At 40.2% G+C, this 18,409-nt stretch overlaps 1 protein-coding gene across 2 annotated transcripts in view; it reads right to left on the reverse strand.

Annotated features, from left to right (window-relative positions):
- Positions 1–18,409, reverse strand: part of nme7 (NME/NM23 family member 7) — a 215,414-nt gene that overhangs the window by 52,361 nt on the left and 144,644 nt on the right. For both annotated transcript variants that reach the window (XM_067992928.1, XM_067992927.1), the window contains exon 8: positions 15,177–15,278. In XM_067992928.1, the coding sequence (XP_067849029.1) occupies positions 15,177–15,278 (102 nt within the window). The remainder of the gene's footprint in view (positions 1–15,176; positions 15,279–18,409) is intronic.

The following is an 18,409-nucleotide window of genomic DNA, read 5'->3' on the forward strand; positions in this document are numbered from 1 at the left end:
AGATCATTTCTCCCTTCAAATTGTCTTTTTTCGAGCTACAGAATGTGTAAAACAGAACAGGTAAATTATATCTCTGTATGGCTTATTATTTAGAACAGTAAGCACGCAGCAAGACCAAACTATTAACCTCATTCCTTTCCGCAGACAGTACAAACTTGTACCATCATGGACTATTCTTGATTTATTTTATCTCTTCAATATGGTGAGGTAACATTGCCAAGAAGAGAAAACTGAAATGTCTCTCTAACCACAGAAAACAATCAAACAAAAAGCTTAAAATAGCAATCATAATTCAGCCCTACTGATTATATTTTACATATGTGACACTTCTTCAGTTCCTACAGGACTGATGTTATTAGTGATCCATAGTAGAGTGTCATTTATTCCTGTACTTAGATCTTGCAACATATTTTCAAAACTTAATAATTATACAGTGCATTTTTAAAGATATTCAACATGATATTAACTTATCTTCATGAGAATTTGTTCCACATATTTACTATTGTGCATTTGTGGGCGTGCGCACATGTGTACATAACCTCCCCACGGGGTGGGAGAGGCGCTGGCATATTTCTTCTAATCTCTAATCTTGCTCGATAGAATCAGAGTTTGAACATTGAAGTTCACTTTGCTTTGTGCGCCAAAAAAGGTTGCAAAATCTCAGTCTATTAATATTTTAATTATACGTCTCGATATTATGTATCACGCATGTAAATGAGATTACACTGAAGAGAACCACGGGCCGGATTTTGCTCTGAGTGGCGAACGAACGGCACCGTCAGACTTGCACTTGTCCATAGACTTTCTATGGGCTTTTGCATGGCAAGTCGCTGTTAGTCAAACATCCAAAAAGCACAACGCCCTCTATCTGGGACCTGTGTGAAAGGGCAAGTAACTGCCTGTCTCCTTAACCAATCAGATTGAAGAATTGTTAATGAGCCGTGCAGTCTGAACCAGGAAATGTCAGTTAAAATGGTGAATTCAATGTCAAATCAGGTGCAGAAAGCAAAAGAAAGAAAGAAAAAGTAAAAAAAAGTTATTTAATTTTTAAAAAATCTCCATCAATGATTAAAAGCTGAAGGAATAAGACTCCAGACTTGTAAAAGTTAATTTTCAGTGCCAGAGACATTGTTTGGCAGTAATTAAGACTTACCACACTGTTAAAAGGTACTTACACCGGAATGGACAAGCCCTAATTTTTTTGGCAAATGTAGTCCAGATCTATGAGGTGAGTCAGAGGGTGAGGTGCCGTTTTCACACAGCTGAGGAGGAGAGGGCATCTCGGACAGCAACTTCCGGATTTCCGCGTTTAACTGCGCATGTGCAGTCACCGGATGTTGCTGTCGGATTTGCACATAAATAATGGTTAGCGCTCACCGTTACTTTTACAGCAAAATCCAGCCCAATATATACACTTACAACAAAAATGATTTTAAACTATGTCGTTCCCTACTAATAGTCGCAATATAAACTGGCAATGAGAAGAAGTGAGAGAGACTCTTCTTGGGACATAAGATCTAAGTACGCAGATACACCATACAGTAAAGTCACAATACATGCCAGAATATATGTAAGACATTCTGAAACATATTTGCATTACATGAAAAAGCAAACATTATACTATGCTACTCTACTAGAAATCACAAGTACTGCACTGTGAATATTAAAGTGGGTTTCTCAGACAATTGTCGATTGTAACTTAAAAGGAGTTTATTTAGAAATTACAATTTAGAGTCAGCCGTGCATGTGATGCTGTTACCACACAACATAAAACATTGTTAATTGTAATGACAATTGCCCATTCTACACCCACCTTTTTCAAGCTAACAATTATTGCCTTGAACAGTCAATCCTTGGGCACTCTTACTGCACCAATAAATGTGGATACCCAGTGTTTGTCCAGCATATTTTTCTACTATAAAAAAACAAGAAAATGTTTTGTGTGGTGAATATGTTAGTATAAATGAAAACCATTAATGTTGTTTGAAGAAGTAATGGGCCAGATTTTGCTGTCAACATAGCCATGAGGCTAATGTCGCTCGCCATTATTTATATGCAAGTGGTACAGCAACTTCAGGCAAGGGGCAGATGCACAGTTCAAATCAAATATCCAAAAGTTGCTGTCCGAATTGCACCTTTCCGCCGTTAGCTTTGTGAAAATGGCATCTCGCTGTTGGCCTCACCATTGAAATGCATTGAATGGCATGAAGTTGCTGTATTTGCAAAGTAGATACAAACTAAGCTCGCCACAGAAAGTTAGGAAGTGACGCAAGGAGCCTGGTTTGGAGCCATTTAATTAACATATTTAATTAAGCCTGGATTCAGGCAAAGGGAACTTTTTAGCTGTCAGAGATTCTTTTAACGACCGATAATTACTGCCAATCAACCTTTCTGCCATTGAAAATTAACTATTACAAGTGTGGAGTCTCATTCCTTCAGTTTTAATTGTTGTTGGAGATTTTAAAGATGTAAAATTTTAATTTTATTTTAACTTTTCTTTTCAGTTTCTTTTTTTCTGTCTCTCTAAATGCAATCTTTCTTTCCTACTCTTTATTTCTCTTTCTATATCTGATTTGACATTGAATTCATCCACTCTAATTTACACTTCTTTTTCAGTCCTTGCGCTGTTAATTTCACAATCCTTCAATCTGATTGGTTAAGGAGATACAGGGAGTTGCTTGCCCTGTTCACTCAGGTCCCAAATGCCCTGTTTCCCTCGCTGCGACATTATCAGCTCGCACTTTCAGCAACTTGCCACGCAAAAATTTTTTAAAACCTAAACATGCAAGGGCAAGACTACAACAGATGCCCTGCTACAGCAAAATCTGGATCAATGTGTCAGAAAATGAAGCTAAAAACTATAGGCACAGCAATGTTACAAAACAATGCCCTAAAACCATCTGGCTATCTTGCCAACTCTGGCAAGTGTTCTGTTCTGTGAAACTTGTTTCAAACAGTGATTCCCATACTGGAGAATTGATCAGTTTGTATTTAGCATATGAAAGATATGGGCTCACAAATTCGATCGCGCACGTTAGAGGCTGGTTGCATACTGCACGTGTGTTTTAGCATTGCCTCAGGCAGCACGTAATATTTATGCTGCCTGTTGATCATCATCACTCAGAGGTGCAGCCAGCGCTACCCGCACTATTAAGTGGCTGCACGACTATTTGGAGGGATAGATATCGGGCGTCCCTGATGCCATTTAAAGTCAGCTACCACCTCTTAATGGGGGAGGTGCACTCTGGTTGCAGAAGGAAGGAAGCACTTGCTCCTTTGGAGAAATGGCTACTAGACCTGCAAATTCGTGTCCCCAGGTTTTCCGATGCTGCCTTGGAAGCCCTGGTCAAGGCAGTGAACAGAGGAAGGGAAATCCTCTTCTCCCCCAGGGGGCAGGATGCCCTCCGGGCATCAACTCCATCGCCAGTCGGATGAGGTGGCAGAACAAGTGAATGCCAGGAGCTTAGCTCCCAGGATTTGGCTGCACTGCCTGAAAAAGTTCAATTACCTCACCAGAGTTGTCAAAGTAACAAAACTGCTCTCTTACTCTCTGCTGACACCTCTTCCACCTCCAGCCTCACTACTCACAATACCCCCTTCCCCTGCTTCCCTTCACTCTCCTACAATCACTGCACCAGACTTCACTACATCGCCTCCTCTTTCTACTCACACACTCACTATTGCAACTCTCACTTCCCTACAACTCCACCTCCTGCTGTACTTCTCGTTGTCTAGATGGTGGTAAGGGCTAGTCTCTCATGATGGCAATGCTGTGGAGTATGCAGCAGATGATCACAAATCTGGATACCCGCTCAGGGGTGTACTGCAAATCTCCTCTGGAATAGTCTAGTTGGTAGACGTGTTGCTTGAGCATGCCGATTGTTTGTTCGATCACGTTTCTCGTGGTGGAACGGCTCTCATTTAGCACCCGAAAAATGGGCACGCGCCATAAAATTTCTAGGTCATGAGATTCAAGGATGCATTTCCCATACAGGACTGTGATGCTCTCCGTAGGGGGAAAAACTTTAGTTTTCCAATTAACCTACACCTAGTCCTATGTGAGGAGGTTTGATTTGGCTTGCATCCCTCCATTGGTCCTTTCCTTCTTCATTCAAAAAACGCAAGCACAGGGGATTTATTAGTGAGGTTTGGACAAAAATGGCAGTGGACCAATAGTCACCACAAAGGTACCTAGACACATAAGAGACAAGAAGAAGGAATCAGAAAAAAAAATCATTAACAAATGGGTGTAAGCATCTTGTTTCAGTCTTGAAACTTTGGCCCAGGGCTGTGTGGCAGGATAGCCCCAGATTTATCTAGGCATCTGGCATGGTGCCCTAGTAACAGGCTCTAGTAACCCTGAAACTCATTTTATACAGGCAGGTAGACAAATCGGCGATAACCTGGCAGGAACACTCATTAGGGCCTCATTTATATATGCAACCTCATTAGAGCCTTATTTACATATGCAAACAATCAAACTGGCAGTAGCCACTGATGCTAGAAGAAAATGCCAGCAGAAACTTAATCGGACATGACAGTTGTCTACAATTTCCAGTTTATTTGCTCGGTTTACCCTCCATTTTTCGAGTGAAATGAATTTGAAAATCTAGGCTATGGGGTTTAATGGGTTTAAATGTCAAAAACTGTCTGAGCAATTGTTATCTACATAAAGGTTTAATAGTTTTTAGTATGACTGGATTATTCAATAAAGAAGCATAGAATTTTAACACTTATATTGGGAACTCTTAATAGATACAGATATGAATTGTTTGGGGTTGAATTTCCATGGGGGTTCTCCCAATTGTCTGTTGGAACTTCGGCAGAAGATCCATAGAAATGCTGCAGAAACTGTGTAACGTCATTTACACCATTTCTCTGGGGTTCCCCAGATCTTCCGCCAAAGTTCAGTGGACGATTGGGAGAATCCCTGAGGAAATTCAACCTTTTTAAATTTAACGTAACAAAATATCCATTTACAACAAGGGCTAATTGTTCCAAGTGCAGGAATGCACAAGTACAATAAGCTATATTCATAGGTGATTCAAATAAATATACAGTAGAGGTGAGTTTACCATTCGTGTCACATTCTCTTCCCCTCTCCTTTTATACCTCCACACTACAGGCCCTAAATTGATCACTGGCATTGTTTGTGTGAAGTATAGACTTAGTGCAGGATTGATTGAATTAACAAAGAAACAATAAGAAATATGCTGAAATAGGTGCATACTCACTGACCCTGATGGAGATTTTTTAAATTCAATAAGAATTGGGGCCTTTGCCTGCTGGAGTCAACCACATCCATCTCCACAATTCTGATTAATGGCTCTGTAACAAAGCTGCACGGGAGTAACTAAAATTTTTGTATAAAGTCAGTATTAGACTTTTGGCCACAGACACTCGTTGAGAGGCCATTTACTATGGGCATGTAAACGTTCCTAAATGCTTGTTTGTAACTATGGAAAGTCATGACCCAAGTGTTTCTGTTTGTCTGTAGGAAACTTTTGAGGAGTTGCATAGCACAAAGCTGAACAAAAGGCTTTCATCTTCTTACTTTACCGAGGTTGATAATACTACAGTACCACTGTAATAACATTTCTGCATTGATGCAAAGTTATTTCTGATCTGCAATGTCAAAAGTAGCAGTGTAAGTTGGGAATGAGGTCAGTAAGAGGTACACGACCACCCACAGTAGATGGCCTCACACCATTAGTCTTTGCTGAGGGTGTAGTATAATTCCATCTCAGGATAAGCCAAGTTTTAAAGTGCTCAGTCTAGTCCAATGGCTCTCTTTAGAATTTATTAAACTTAGTACAGGATTTTTTTAATGTTCGAGGAAACTAGCTGAGGCAGTCAACTCTCATAAAACATGAAAAATTAGCTGCCTGGAACAGAGCTCTGTGCACAGTATAAGCCATAGCTGTCAGCATAAACTTAGGTCTGACAGTGTGTATTACAATACACAGGTACCATCTTGAGGTTGTTATCAGCATTATAATGGCATTCTTATTCATTTCAATTATTTTCATGTAAACAGGTCAAATGTAATTGAATACTTAAAACATTAATAGCAATGAAGACAATACATAGTATGCCAAACATGTAATAACAAAATCATGCTACTTTTGAATAGTGTGTAATATTTACCATAAATAACAACGTTTTTGAATGAACAGCGTTAGAAGACAATTCTGGACAATGAGATCATATAACAGACTTGAAAAAACTATCTTTCTAGTTAATTACATACAAACTTTTTATAAGACAATATTTAAATAATGAGACATATTCATGCATTTTTGAAGTTAAATAAATGCTTGCATTATATAGCAATAAATTATCAAAAATTTTGCTATTGCATACATTTTCATTATCTCACTTTCAAAAGTACTGTGAAACTATATTGTGAACAAGAAGAGTTCATTTCTTCAGAAGTCTTTTCATAATATCTGGATTATTTCTCATCCAAATGTGTTAATATAAAAAAGTACTTGTGGTTTGGAATACAATGACAAAACAGCAAAAAGAATTAGGCTTTATGACCCATTCTCCTGGTTTTCCTATTCTTATTTGCTTAGCATGCATCATTTCCTCAGGAAGTAGAGCAGATAAATAAAGCTTTATACTAACCCTCATCTCAAAATTGCTATGTGACTCAAACAACAAGGGAGATGAGACAAAGGGTCAGATTTTCCTCAACAATGGAATGGTCCAGTTCAGAACTCAAGAAACTGATCACATCTATGCTTGGCAGATTACAGCATGAGTCACAGCTACATGTGATCTCCTGACCAGAGAAAGATGAATCAAGCATCTCAAATATATAGGCTATTGTGCCAAAAAAAGAAAGAATTTATAGCAACTACTAATACAGCCCCATTTATTTCTATTTTTCTTTATTTTAATTGCTTTGAGTTTGCTGTTTCACTATTTTTTCTTTTAAAACAAATGCCTATTCTATAGCAGCACACAGTATATATACAGTATTGATCCACTATATAACATACTGTTAATGAAATATACAAATTAAGCATCTATAATATACCCAATCTATTTTTTCAAAAACTGATAAAAGTTAAATATAGAAATCTCAATTTAATTAAATGCAGAATTAATATGTATAAGTTACTTCCAGTTTTTAGTAGACAAATTATGCAGCGTCTATGATAATGCTTGCTCAGTGATCACAAATTCCGACACAGTTACTGCATTCTAATAATAGCATTTGAATTCCATAGTGCTACACTGAACAATAACAAACAAAAAAACTGTAGAATGATCCATTATGTATTTCAACTATTTTTTTAAAAGTTGTAGGTAGATGTAGTTAAGGATTTGATTGAAGGCATTAGGGCCTAGAAATTTGGGCGTACTAAAATTCGGCTGGAAATGTGCCGGGGTTTGGGAAAGGATGCCAGGTGGGAAGGATAGGAGGCCAGGGTGCGGGGACGAGAACGATTGGGGAAGGGGTCGGAAGCGATGGTGACCTTTCTTTGAATGCGGGATCGGGAGGAGCAATCCTGTTCCTCCCAGCTGCACATTCAGGTAAGTAAATGTGAAAAACCTACCTGGTGGGTAGCAGGCCAAGATCTGGTTTTACTGATTGCTGCACGCGATGGCGTTGACCACCTCAGGGCAAACCAATCTTGAAGAGGAGACCTTAAAAGCCGTTTGGCCCGTTATTTGCACATGCAAAGAGCCTAATGCCTGTTTCAGGCGTGGGTCCTGGATGCCTATATATTTTCCCTTCCCAATATAGTGGGCGGCATACTACCGGCTGGAAATGTGCACACGCTTCCTACCCACCATATCAGGGATTTAGTAGGCCAGTTAACGCTGGGGTTGCCAACCCTCCAGGATTGTGCGGGAGTCTCCAGGAATTGAAGGTTCATCTCCAGGACTCTGCTGTGAGCAATCCAGGAGAAAAATCATAGGGGCATTAAACAAAATTGTCTTTTTTTCATTTTCTTTGCGCATTTTAATTTATTAGTTAGAAAAATATTGGAGATGGGGAAAAAGTGCTGTTTCACTAACAGTCAAAATTAATCCAATTGGATATCAACAGTCTCTTTCTTTTCCAATTATCGTAGGAAGGCAGTGCGCCTGGAGGGTGGACTAATGGTGGGAGTGCAGGGGCAGGGTAGTTCGAGGCAGGAGGTCATGTGATGAAACCTCCAGGAATACACCCATCCAGAGTTGGCAACCCTAGTTAGCAAAATGGGCACTATGTGGCTGAATTTATAGGCCTAGCAATTAATAAAACAGAGGCAGAAACTGGAAATAAACCTCAGGTCAGTTGGCATAGAATGATATAGCACTGAAGGAGGCCATTCGGCCCATCATGCCTGTGCCGACTCTTTGAAAAAGTTATCCAAATAGTCCCTTTCCCCTGCTCTTTCCCCATAGTATTTATCCAATTCCCCTTTTAAAAGTTATTATTGAATCTGCTTCCACCACTCTTTCGGGCAGTGCATTCCAGATCATAACAACTCTCTGCTTCTGTATCTGTAAAGAGAAAAAAATAGGTTAGCATTTTGGGTATAACACTTTCATTTCTGCAAAGGGTTATACCAGAAACTTTAACCTGACTTTTTCTGTTTATAGATGTTGTCGGCCCTGTATTTTCAACATTTTCTGATTTTGTTTCAGATTACCAGCATCAGCACTACTTTCTTTTTATTTAGACAAAAACAGTTGGATACTTCATGGAACACAATTCTTGCGCTGCTGGGACCTCAAAATGTTATCTGCAGAAGCAATTAGCAAGAGTTGAATAATGGTAAGAATTTTTGACTTTCACTCCTTTACCCTTAGGTTCAGGGGGAAACTTTCCAGAACTTTCCGTGAGATTAAATAAATTGAGTAGAGTCCATGATTGGGCAGATTGTATGCAGTCTGTGGAAGGGACAGGTTTGATGGGCTGAAAATTCTTTTTCCACTCCATGTTTTCCTTATTTTGATAAACAAATAAATCCCCCTTTAATCACCCCCATTTTAGCAGCATCATATACTGCACAGCACTGCGAGGCAAAAGGTATAAATGCGTAGGCTTCGAGGAGCTCCTGAACATTTACCTGAGGAAGGAGGAAGCCTCCGAAAGCTTGTGAATTTAAAATAAAATTGCTGGACTATAACTTGGTGTTGTAAAATTGTTTACAATTGTCAACCCCAGTCCATCACCGGCATCTCCACATCAGGCAAAAGGTAGGCAGAGGACTTGTTTATTGGCTTCTTTTAACACTGCTCTAAAACTCACCAAGAAGTGCAAAAGTGGCCTGATCAAATCAATCTTCATCACCATCAGCAGGCATTTGCCTATCACTCTGTGGTACTGAGTGTTCGTACATCAATCCTGCTGTATTAATGATCCACCATGGTAAATTCCACTCTTTAACTGATTATCCAATCAACAGATTATTATATGGCTCTTTTCCTTTTAAAAAAAATCTGATTTCAAAACTAAGAGTACAACCCTATCCACTAAGCTATTGTCGAGGATTTGGAAGAATCTGTACCAAATGGAGGATATGACCATGAAAGACCAAGAAAATCACAGATAATCCCAAAGAATCATGATGTTTGAGCACCATTAGCCAATGCTATCAAAAAGGTATAAATACTTTGTAATTTAATTACAGAGGATAAGATTTAAATTCAAAATTCAGTTGTTCCGTGCTAAGACTTTAGTTGTCTGTAACTCATAATCATAGTATCATAGTAGGTGCAGCAAAGAAGGCGGCCATTTGGCCCACTGTGCCTGTGCCAGCTCTTTGAAAGAGCTATGCAATTAGTCCCATTCCCCTGTTCTTTCCCCATAGCCCTGTAATTTTTTTCCCTTCAAGTAGTTACCTAATTCCCTTTTGAAAGTTACTATTGAATCTGCTTCCACCACCCTTTCAGTTCATGATTTTGAACAACTCTATCAAATCTCCCCTTAATCTTCTCTGTTCTAAGGAGAACAACCCCAACTTCTCCAGTCTCTCCACATTAATGAAGTCCCTTATCCCTGGCACCATTCTAGTAAATCTCTTCTGCATCCTCCCTAAAGTGTGGTGCCCAGAATTGAACACAATACTCCAGCTGAGGCTTAACCAATGTTTTATATAGGTTTAGAATAACTTCCTTGCTTTTGTACTCTATGCCCCTATCAATAAAGCCCAGGATCCCATATGCTTTTTTTTTAACAGCCTTCTCAACTTGTCCTGCCACCTTCAAAGATTTGTGTATGTGCACCCTGAGGTCTCTCTGTTCCTGCAACCCCTTTAAAATTGTACCATTTAGTTTATATTGCCTCTCCTCATTCTTCCTACCAAAATGCATCACTTCACACTTCTCTGCATTAAATTTCATCTGCCATGTGTCTGCCCATTTCAACAGTCTGTCTATGTTCTCCTGAAGTCTGTTACTATCCTCCACATTGTTTATTATATTTCTGAGTATCATGTCATCTGTAAACTTTGAAATTATACCATCTATACCCAAGTCCATTAATATATATCAAAAAGAGCAGTGGTCCTAATACTGATCCCTGGGGAATACCACTGTATACTTCCCTCCAGTCTGAAAAACAACCGTTCACCACACTCTCTGCTTTCTGTCCCTTAGCCAATTTTGTATCCACTGTCCCTTTAATCCCATGGGCTTTAATTTTGCTAACAAGTCTATTATGTGGTACTTTATCAAACACCTTTTGAAAGTTAATATACATAACATCAACCGTACGATCCTCATCAACCCACTCCGTTACTTCATCAAAGAACTCAATCATAACAGCAAAATTAAGCTCAGTCTAGTTATAAAACAATTCAACTTCCAAATACAAATAGGGAATAGTTATCTGGCTACTGAAAAATTATCTGGGGCCCTGTCCTTCCCCTTCCTGTGTCCCCAAACAGCTCAGATAAGATTTTTGTTTTAAAAATCATCTCGTCAAAACTTGGATAGACAACTCATCTGTGTCGTGCCACCCTGTAATGTTGCCGGCAGCTCTGTAACGTTGTCCTTAACTTTATTTCTCATGTGGTTGAAAAAAGTATCTGCTAATGCAACCCTCATTGGTAATTTTATTATCCAAAAGAACCATTGGTCCCACAGGGTTTCTTTTGGTGTTGCTGCAATCACAAAACACTGTGAATTTTCTTGGGGGTTCAACTGAACTACCATTGTAACTCTAGCGGGAAGCCATCAGAACCCACTGGAAAACAGCACAGACTAAATTGTGCCAGGTCCCCACTGTTTCTGGAATTTTCCAGGCAGCCTTGTATAAGGCGGAGCCTCGACTTGTTACTTACAAAGCATATGACATTGGAGCAACCATGGGGACAGGATTCCCTACAATGGGAGTTCCCACTTCCCGGGCTCAGTTGGGACCCAGCGTAGAAGATAAGACTTACCAGCCTCTAGATACATGGAGGCTGGCTCCATTGGTGGGGGGGGGGGGGGGGGGGGGGGCGGGGAAATCAGATTTGGCCCAGCTGCAGGAAATTGTATGGCTTTATGGTGCAAAAGTAGCACAGTTCTGGCGTGGATGCCAGAATTTAAGAACATAAGAAATAGGAGCAGGAATAGGCCAATCGGCCCCTCGAGCTTGGGAGTATGTCAGATACACCAGCATTACACCCGTTCTAAAATGTGCTGTCTGCTGGCAGAAGATGCACCCACCCCAAAGATGGTGAATGTATACAATGACTGGATAATGAGGGCAAAGCTGCTTTTTACACCAGAATTGCACCAAACTTAAATTAAGCCTGTAGAAAAGAGGAGTGAGTTACCTGCATGACTTACAAAGCAGGAAGTGGTTGAGTTCATAGGCTTTGAATGCCAACAAACTTTGAAACATCTGCTTTGACTGAAGCAATTATAATGTTTTTTCCAGTTGTGCAACTAACAAAGCAAGTTGCTTTGCAGTAATTTCAGACAGGGAAATCTTTTGCTTCCCACCCTTCTATCATGGAGCTCTTAACATGGGTTCACTATAGACATTCCCATATAAGTCATGACTTATATGAGCAGACATCTGAGAGGGGCTTGCTGGAATAGCAACATAATCCATCATCAGGAGAGAGGACAGCATCAAGAAGGTGGATTCTAGCCACACCATTTGTGGCACAGACCTGATCCTCCAGACCTAGAGAGACGTTGTCCGGAAGCTCTCAGAAGCTGCTTCCCTGTGTTCTCTACAAACGGTCCCCCAAGGCCTGAAGGTCAGTGGTCAAAGCATCTGACTTGTCTTGAGGTCTCTGTCAGGGAGCACAGATGCAGATGATTATGGTACCACCAGTCACTCCCAGTAATGCATATTGTGTTGAATTCTGCTCCAATATTGGCACTGAGGATAGCATTCGACCTTGCTGTGACCTCTACCATCTTTCTCAGGTCCTCTGAGATGGTACTCAGTGCCACCTTGGGATTGCGATGCTCATCCAGGATTCTTTTTAGAGCAGGACCCCAGAGATCTGAGGCCGCAGGCTCAGGAGCTAGGGACTGACTTTTGCAAAGCCTCCACTCCCCACTGTCACATCCCACTTTCACCTCTGACACCATGAGGGTGATGAATGAAGAGACTGCAAGAAGAGCCAGGCAAGGAGGTAGCTTGTTTTGGCTGGTGTGGTGAAGTCGCTAAACTTCTTTTTGCACTGGGGTTCAAGGAGGTGGCACTCACTGCCACAGCCACCTCCCTCCACAAAGTGTGTATCACATTCTTGGCAGGTCTCTGGCTCCAATCCAAACAGACTGACCTTCTTGCTCCTTATTTCTGTTAGAAGGATATGCAGGTTGGGCTTCATGAAGTTTGTCACTCAGTTCTTTCATTTGGTTGCCATCCTTGTTGCCTGCTTCCTCCAGTGCTGTCATTGCCCCTTTATGTGGAGATGCCGGTGATGGACTGGGGTTGACAACTGTAAACAATTTTACAACACCAAGTTACAGTCCAACGATTTTTATTTGAAATCAAATTCAAATAAAAATCATTGGACTATAACTTGGTGTTGTAAAATTGTTTACAATTGCCCCTTTAAGCAGCAGCAGGTTTTATATCCTGCCGCTGCACCAGGTTTCTACCTCTCCTCCAGGTATTTTCTGGCCCCAGCCCCCTCCCCCCCCTTCCCGCCCAACTCCCATCATTCCCTCCCCATATGCTCTTATGGTCCTCTTACGGACTAGCTCCAGCCCCTGCACTATTTTCCGCAACCCCAACATATCTGATGAGTTGTAGGTTGTATTTATACAGACTTTGTATGTTTCTCAGGGTTAACGGGATATCCCAGGTACATTTTTATATTATCTTTGCTGTACCAAAGTACATAACCAAATGAATTAAAGTAACACAGACTGTATTTGCATATTTTCTTTAACTTGTTATAGTTTGGGCACTCCACCAAAGTTCATAAACCAGTAGCAACAACCAAAAGTTTTGCAGAAACTGTGCTTCCCATGAAGTCCTAAGGATTAAAATTCCTCTAATTAGTGAAGTTTGGTTTGAATGTTACTACTTATTGCTTCACTTCTTACACACAGAAGAAATGTGCTTAATAGCAGACCTTGAAACACAGGGTGTGTGTAGGTTATTAAAATAACACTGAATGACAGTGATCAAAGTCTGGCAATAGACTTTCTTACAATTATTAAAAGTGAAGTATTTCACTCGTTCAAAAAGTAAGGAAGATTAAATGAACCAACCAGAGTCTTTAAGCACTGATATGCCCATCTTTCTGTACAATATCAAAATGCCTACACCATTATAACATATAGCACATTCCTCTTAATATGTACACTGAAGTATAATAAATCAAATGTCCCAAGATTTTATGCATGTTCTGATTCATTCCTTCCCACTGATACCTTATTTTCTCGTTTGGTTTCAAGATGGGACAGTCTGGGTCATGTCCAAGATTAATACTAGGCCGGCTGATACGAGGTACCGCTCTTTGGGACACAGCTAATCCAGTCAGTTTTTCCTTTCCTCTCCCACTAATAGAGACCAATCAATTTTCTTGTAACCAAGCTACAAACTGGTAAAACTCACCTAATGAGGGCAATGAGTATGAATGTCAGTCATGGTTCGGACTCCAACATTTTAACACAAAAGTTACTGGGTCATCTTTGTAGAAATCCTTTAATTCCTCTCATTTTATTGAAAAGTGATATTTTACTCTTACTTTCTGTTTGTAGTGAAATTAAAATCTCTTACTTTTTGTGGCATGACCAAAAAAGTGAGTTGGAAACTTACTTTCCAGGTCTCCACAATGTCACTCCATAGTCACCTGGGTGAAGCCTATCTTTTATCTGCACCATCCTGAGATGAAGTATGTGGAATCACACTTACAAACCCACATCCTGTCACTCTACAGCATTAGTATTGGAATCCCAACATTTTGGGTTACCATCCTGCTCATCTCTCTCACTTTCTGAGAAGGCAGACAGTTGGCCTCTGCTACTTTTGAATTAACAGCTTACATTTACGTAGCACTCTTCAAGATAAATATCCAAGTCACCTGGAGGTGCCATAAATGAACCTATCCCCGATTTCTCCTCTCCCTGATCCCTTAGGGAAGTGCTTTGACAAGGTCCAGTGCTTTGGGCATTGCATCTTGTCCAGAAAGCTGAAATTAGTAAATTATAGAATGGTGAGCCACCTTGCAGCAGCCTCACCATGTCAAATTTTTAAACCATAATGCCAAAGTGCTCTTTGTGTCGTGCTCCAAGCAGATCATACAAAATGCAATCCAATTAAAATTATCTTCAGTCACGATTCAGCATGGTAACTCTATTATCTCCTGACCTTTATTGAAAGTGATTTTATAAATCAGACTTTTTAGTTGCTTCTGAAGGAAAATCATGGCAGATGGGTTTGTAGTAAATTGAAGTAAACTAGTTCCAATGTATGGTCTTACCTTTCAATTTAAATTGAGTACGATCATACCTCTAATTATGGCTGTAAGAAGAATGTTTTTCAATATAGAAATTAATACTCATAGAAAAATGGAGATTTGTTATAAGTCAAACTATGACATGGATCTGACAAGTGATGTGTTTCCTTCAAAAATGTCAAATGTGCGACAATGAGGGAGCCTGCTATAAAAAGGCCACTTCAACTGATCTGTGATATACAAGTGCTTTAGAAACTGGCAAAGTTCAGCAATATGCTCAGCAGCCTTTGAAATTTGACTGTAACTTACAGGGTCTGCTGGTCCACAGCATTCTCTAAATGACTTCTGTATCTCATTTCCTTGGAATTCTAAGGCAAGACAAGGACCTGAGCAGAGTTCCATTACCATTTCCTGTAAAAAGAACATAAAATCATTAGTGCAGGTAGAAAAATTGTGACAGTCACTTCCCCCTTCCCCCCAAAGTTACTTCTCAGGTACTTATACATTGCAGCATGGTTATTAGATGGGATATTGAACAATTCTCAACTGTTAATTTCTGATTAAGAGCAACACATTCAAGTAATTCTTTGGACATTGCATCAGTCAGCCTAAGTAACAGTTGTTACCGAATGACAGTGCCTGAAAGTCTGGTCAAGATCAGGCTGTTTTCAGATCACATCGAGCTAAACCACAAACTACAGCACACAGAAACAGGCCATTCGGCCCCACTGGTCTATGCCGGCATTTATGCTCCACACGAGCCCCGTCCCTCTCGACTTTATCTAAGCCTATCAGGATACCCTTTTATTCCTTTCTCCCTCATGTGCTTATCTAGCTTCCCCTTAAATGCATCTATGCCATTTGCCTCAACCACTCCTTGTGGTAACGAGTTCCATATTCTTACCACTCTTTGGGTAAAGAAGTTTCTCCAGAACTTCCTATTGGATTTATTAGCCACTATTTTATATTTATGACCTCTAGTTTTGGACTCCCCCACAAGTGGAAACATTTTCTCTACATCAACCCTATCAAACCCTATCATTATGTTAAAGACCTCTATCAGGTTACCCCTCAGCCTTCTCTTTTCTAGAGAAAAGAGCTGCAGCCTGTTCAACCTTTCCTGATAAAGATATCCTCTCAGTTCTGGTATGATCCTTGTGAATCTTTTTTGCACCGTCTCCAATACCTCTACATCAGATCTAGTGGTATTGTAGTATTAGCTCTCGTTTTAGAGAAAATAACAAAAAATACTAAACCCAAGAAACAACTCAAACTGACAGCACATTTTTGAATTCTTTCATTATTTCTCCACAACCTTGTTTTCTCTGTACTTATTTATATGCTAACTGGTGATATATTTCAAAAATAAAAGTACAAACTTCTGGGACAAAATATGTTCAAACAAATCAATAAAATCACAACATTTACAGGATATTATTAACCAGTTGGAAAATCAATGTGAATGGATGGGATTTATCTCAAAGCACTAGACTGCTAAGCTCTGTACATACATGTAGTACATATTGAAATATATAGGCTATGTTTTGAAGCAGATCCAATAATTATTAGTACAGACATGATGGGCTGAATGGCCTCATTTTGTGCTGGAATCTCTATGATTCTATAATAGAACATACCTATTGTATAGTAAAATACTCACACTTTTCACTAGCGAGACTAGTGATCCTGATAAATTACAAGATTGGGATTTTTAAAAATTGGAATGTTAAAATTGGTTTTTCAAAGGAGGAATATTCTAATTTTACATTGTGACTAAAATGAATATAATTTTTTCAAATCCTGACCACTTAAGCATTTAGGCGCTAAAGATATATAGAAGGATTCTTCAATGTGATAATCACAGTTTAATGTAAAATGGAAAGAGAATAAATCATGTCACAGCTGATCGGGTTGTTCGCTTAATTACTATTGTATCATCAAATTAGGACCCTTTGAGGCACAGCTGCATGGCTATTGCTGATGAGTACATAATGTAGATTACTGGTGCCAAGCTGACTGTATGGAAGCATCTGTCTGACACTTGAAACCATTGATCCTTTCTGTGGCTCTTTCCGAATTCTTTGTTAAAGTTGACAACCAGGAGCCGGAACCGGGGCACTAAGGCCAATTGTCGGGCCTCGATAGGTGCCCTGATTGAAATCAGTGGACTCAGCACAGACTAGGGGTTGAATCAGAGATCTTCTACTCTATATTGCTTAGCAGCCCATTTGTTCTTTTACCTATTAAGATAACTGGGCAATTATAAACCAATCTAAGAGAATAAATAATTCTCCCCAGATGGGCTATTTCTGGTCACTTGATTCAAGCAGAGCTTAAAGCCAGCCACACTTTGCACTAGAGGACAAGGATGCATCGGCATGAAGCAATTCTGGCTGTGCACTCATTACATTTACCTCCTGACTCACAGTCTACTGATCAAAGACAGAGGACAGTAAAGAATTCCAATATGAAACATGATATTATGATGTGCATTTGATTGGAATGTCATATCAGTTCCAGGCATCAGAGTGCTGCTGGCATAAGATTATTCCACTGCTAGGCCACCATATTGGGTTGGTTTCAGTGGAGTTGGCCAGATGGAACCACTTTGGATTTGAATTTCCTGTGTTAGGATTTTAGCATTCCATTCACACTCGTGAAATTGCCCCATGTACTAGTGATTCCAACCTCCCTGCTCTCCTGGCAGATATGCTTGCACAAGTAAATAAAATGGGAGTGGCTGAGTGGAGAAAGTGAACCATGCACACTAGTGTTTTTTGGCAGGTTGGAGCCGGGATCCCTTCCCGCTCCAAAAAATCCCGAATTTATTTGCCCCCCGACCCCAACGCACCCACACTTTTAAAATCATGCCCATAATATTTGTTGCCCGATTTGGCTGGGATTAATGCATGTTTCGTGCATTTTTCTGGGAGGGGGTATCTTATTCTGTTATCCAAGTGTCATATCCTGGAAAAGCACATAAACTAGTGTTTTATGTTCTTGCTGCCTGTGGCTCTTATAGACTCTTGAAAGAGCTTGCAACTCCAACAACACTCAAGAAGCTCGACACCATCCAGGACAAAGCAGCCCGCTTGATTGGCACCCCATCCACCACCCTAAACATTCACTCCCTTCACCACTGGCGCACCGTGGCTGCAGTATGTACCATCCACAGGATGGACTGCAGCAACTCGCCAAGGCTTCTTCGACAGCACCTCTCAAACCCGCGATCTCTACCACCTAGAAGGACAACGGCAGCAGGCACTTGGGAACAGCACCACCTGCACATTCCCCTCCAAGTCTCACACCATCCCGACTTGGAAATATATCGTCGCTGGGTCAAAATCATGTAAGTCCCTACCTAACAACACTGGGAGAACCTTCACCACACTGACTGCAGTGTTTCAAGAAGGCGGCTCCATTTTCTTCAGAACGATTATGATTCTATTATGATTACACATATGTACCTGCTCATGTGCAGTAATACACTGAGATTTGGAGGAAACTGAAGTGCCACTGTGGATTAATATATGGTTACTGCA

This window comes from Heptranchias perlo, chromosome 11, assembly GCF_035084215.1.
Source record: "Heptranchias perlo isolate sHepPer1 chromosome 11, sHepPer1.hap1, whole genome shotgun sequence".
Classification (NCBI taxonomy): Eukaryota; Metazoa; Chordata; class Chondrichthyes; order Hexanchiformes; family Hexanchidae; genus Heptranchias; species Heptranchias perlo.